Source organism: Bison bison, unplaced genomic scaffold, assembly GCF_000754665.1.
Source record: "Bison bison bison isolate TAMUID 2011002044 unplaced genomic scaffold, Bison_UMD1.0 scf7180017864103, whole genome shotgun sequence".
Lineage (NCBI taxonomy): Eukaryota > Metazoa > Chordata > Mammalia > Artiodactyla > Bovidae > Bison > Bison bison.
Genome location: NW_011494675.1, coordinates 173,147 through 176,954, shown reverse-complemented (window position 1 = coordinate 176,954; position 3,808 = coordinate 173,147). Strand labels below are relative to the sequence as shown.

General features: G+C 40.5%; 1 protein-coding gene across 3 annotated transcripts in view; it reads left to right on the top strand.

The window, feature by feature from the left end:
• TMEM192 (transmembrane protein 192) overlaps positions 1–3,808 on the top strand; it is a 31,132-nt gene that overhangs the window by 19,607 nt on the left and 7,717 nt on the right. For 2 of the 3 annotated variants that reach the window (XR_825149.1, XM_010838659.1), the window contains exon 4: positions 209–343. The exons of the other annotated variant lie outside the window; for it this stretch is intronic. Coding sequence is in view for 1 of the 2 variants with exons in the window: in XM_010838659.1 (XP_010836961.1) it covers positions 209–343 (135 nt within the window). In the remaining variant the exon portion in view is untranslated. The remainder of the gene's footprint in view (positions 1–208; positions 344–3,808) is intronic. 3 annotated transcript variants of the gene reach the window in all.

Below are 3,808 nucleotides of genomic sequence, written 5' to 3'. Positions count from 1 at the left end.
GAGTTTTAAGAAAGTCCAGATTCTTCTCTATTTGTGTTATGGGCATCATTTACTTTTGGCAGTGTTGTTATTTGTGTTTGATTTCCATCCTCTAACTTCCTTCTTGCTGAATAACTGGGGTTGCATGCCCTTGTGGTGCCCCTGCTGTGGTGGTGGCCGGGGCGCTTGGACCCCGGCTGTGCCCCCACCTGTGCACATCTCCCCACAGGCAGCACGGCACTCCTCCTCCTGCTCTGCCTGCAGCACTCCTTCCCTGAGCCCAGCACGTGGTACCTGGACCTCATTTTGGCCACCCTGGCCCTGGAGCTGATCTGTTCCCTGACATGCCTGCTTGTGTACACAGGTGAGCATGACAAGGAGCCTGTTAATACTGAGAAAGGTCTTTAACTGCAGGTCGCATCCCCACCTGAAGCTCAGCCCATTTACCTTTCTGGCAGGAAAGCTTTTCTACGTGGCTGAGACCCTATTGAGTACCCATGTCTCTCATTGCTGACCACATCCAAACTCCTCTGATTTCAAACCACTAGGTACATACCAGTGAGTCATATTTCTAAATTTGTGTCATCAACAAATTCTTATTAAATAGAATGAAGGCTTTTCATTAAAAAAAAAATGATAAAAAAAAAAATCCATAAATTCTGCGTCCTCAAAGGCAACTGAGGTGTAAGTCTGGCTTTAAATTAGAAAATAACAAAATGTAGGACTTGTCTGGTGGTCATGTTGGGTAAGACTCTGTAACTCCCACTGCAGAGGCATGGGTTCATCCCTCATCCAGAAATTAAGATCCCACGTGCTGGTGGGGTCAAAATCGTAATAAAAAATGAAAGTAAATAAGTTAGTACGTGAAAACTGCATTTAAACCAAACTTGTTTTTGATAAACCATTTAAAAACCTACTTCTTTCTAAATTTAGAATTGTCTGAGGATTGCTCTGTATAGCCGTCTCTCAAAAGTCTGAGTGGTAAAATTAAATAAGCTTCAAGTATGTTAACATGGAAAATAGGTGGAAGGATTCTTGAAGAGAAAAAAAATCCAAAGCTGGAAGAAATCAAGATTTCATGCCTGTTGCAATATTGACATGCACCAAAATCTGTAATACAGCTAATTTGGTAGTATTGATCAACAGTTGTTTTGTGACAATAAAATACCCTATCTGTCCCATTTGAAAGAGATAATTTCTTCAGTTATGAAGGAAAAGTCACATCGACCAAAACTTGTGTTCCATTTTACTATTTTGTGCCTCTGATTGAGACTTCTAGGGCAAATATTGCTTTTGTTATGATACATTGAAGTGTATCACAAAATATTTAAGGTTAATCTCCTGATACATGCATTTTTCCTCCCTATATTAAAAAGATTTAAAAGATACCTAGTTTTGGTAATGTGGGTAGTAACTCTTAATGACGTGATTCTTTGATACACTAATTCTAACCTAAACTGGACTGACTTGTCTGTAGTAAAGTAGTTAATCTCTGGAAATACAGATGGACTTTTTCATTGAGCACTGGACTGCCTCTGTAGAAAAAAATTAGGAACGTGAAACTTACAAGCTTTGTGATTTGATTAGCTCACCATTTGTTTAAAAACAATCCAAGCTTCAAAAAATGCTACTCCGTTACCAGTCTTCTAGCAGCCCTGATGTTCTGGCTTCAGCTCAGGAGGAAAGGAGTGTAAGGGCAGCAGGCCCATGTCCCATGTCCTGCAGTTTAGTGAGAGCTCTCCTGGGCTTATTGTAGCAGAAAGAAAGAGTGGAAGATTTCTTGTTCTATGTAGATTGCACTCATGGTGTCGCCTGGCCTGCGATCTATAAAATGCTGACTGCATGCAGCTTATTTTAAAAACCACAAACAGCAGAAACTATCACAACATTGTAAATCAACTGTACTTCAATTTAAAACGTGGAACATCTTCAGAAAAAAAAAAACCCGCAAAGATGAGTCTGATTGTTGGACATTTTTATATTGTCGAGCTAAGTGTTTTATTTCTGCCTCTTAACTTTTATTTTAATACCCTGTTAAGTGTTATTTCTGTTCCCAAATTCAAGAAACTTAAACTTGTTCCAAGTTTCTTCATTTATCTAGGAGTTATTATGTGGAAGACAACATTATAAGGAAATGCCATATGAACATAACTCCGATTCAGAAGCAAACCTCCTGGGACAGTCAGGTCTCATCCTTCATCTCCAGAGTGGCACTGGACATGGTGGTTTGCTCCCTCCTCGAGATGTATTCTTTACTTCCCCTGGGACCCTGGCTTCCTGGGATCCTGCCTGCCCCCTTGGTGGCCTCATCTTTATTGCTGAACACTCCCAGCCTTCATGGTGCAGCCCAATGCTCAGTCCCTATCTGCTCTTGGATGAGGGTGCTGTGCTTGTGGCATTGGAAGCCAAGGGGCTATTCATATCTTTTTTTTTCATTGAGGTGTAGGTAATTCACAATGTGGTGTTAGTTTCAGGTGTACAGCAAAGTGATTCAGATATATATATTCTTTTTAAGATTCTCTTCCATTATAAGTTATTATAAGATATTGGATATAGTTCCTTATGCCATATAGTAAGTCTTCATTGTTTATCTATTTTATGTATGTAGTGTATATCTGTTAATTCCAAACTCCTAATTTATCCCTCCCTCTGCACCTCATTTCCCCTTCGGAAATCCTAGTTTGTTTTCTGTGTCTGTGAGTCTATTTCTGTTTTGTAAATAAGTTCATTTGCATCATATTTTAGTTTCCATATATAAGTGATATCATATATTTGTCTTTCTCTGACTTATTTCACTCAGTATGATAATCAGTAGATCCATCCATGTTGCTGCAAATGGCATTATTTCATTCTGTTTAATGACTGACTAGTATTCCACTGGAGAAGGAAATGGCAACCCACTCCAGTATTCTTGCCTGGAGAATCCCAGGGATGGAGGAGCCTGGTGGGCTGCCGTCTATGGGGTCGCACAGAGTTGGACACGACTGATGCGACTTAGCAGCAGCAGCAGCAGTATTCCATTGTATATATGTATCACATCTTTCTCCATTCCTCCATCAGTGAACATGTAGGTTGCTTCCATATCTTGTCTATTGTAAACAGTGCTGCAATGAACATTGAGGTGGATGTACCCTTTCAAACCATGTTTTTCTTCCAGATATATGCTCAGGAATGGGATTGTTGGATCATATGGTAACTGTTTTTAGTTTTTTAATAAACTTCCATACTGTTTCCCATTGGAGAAGGCAATGGCACCCCACTCCAGTACTCTTGTCTGGAAAATCCCATGGACGGAGGAGCCTGGTGGGCTGCAGTTCATGGGGTCGCTAGAAGTCAGACACGACTGAGCGACTTCACTTTCACTTTTCACTTTCATGCGTTGGAGAAGGAAATGGCAACCCACTACGGTGTTTGTGCCTGGAGAATCCCAGGGACGGGGGAGCCAGGTGAGCTGCTGTCTCTGGGGTCGCACAGGGTCAGACAAGACTGAAGCGATTTAGTAGCAGCAGCAGCAGCATACTGTTTCCCATAGTGGCTGCACCAATTTACATTCCCACCAACAGTGTGGGAGGGTTCCCTTTTCTCCACACCCTCTCCAGCATTTATTATTTGTAGACTTTTTGATGATGGCTGTTCTGACTGGTGTGAGGCAATACTTCATTATAGTTTTGATTTTCATTTCTCTAATTAGTGATGCTAAGTATCTTTTCATGTCTTGATCATTTTGATGTCTTCTTGGAGACATGTCTATCTAGGAGTTTTGCCCATTTTTGTTTGGGGTTTTATATATATATATATATATATATATATATATATATTGAACTGTATG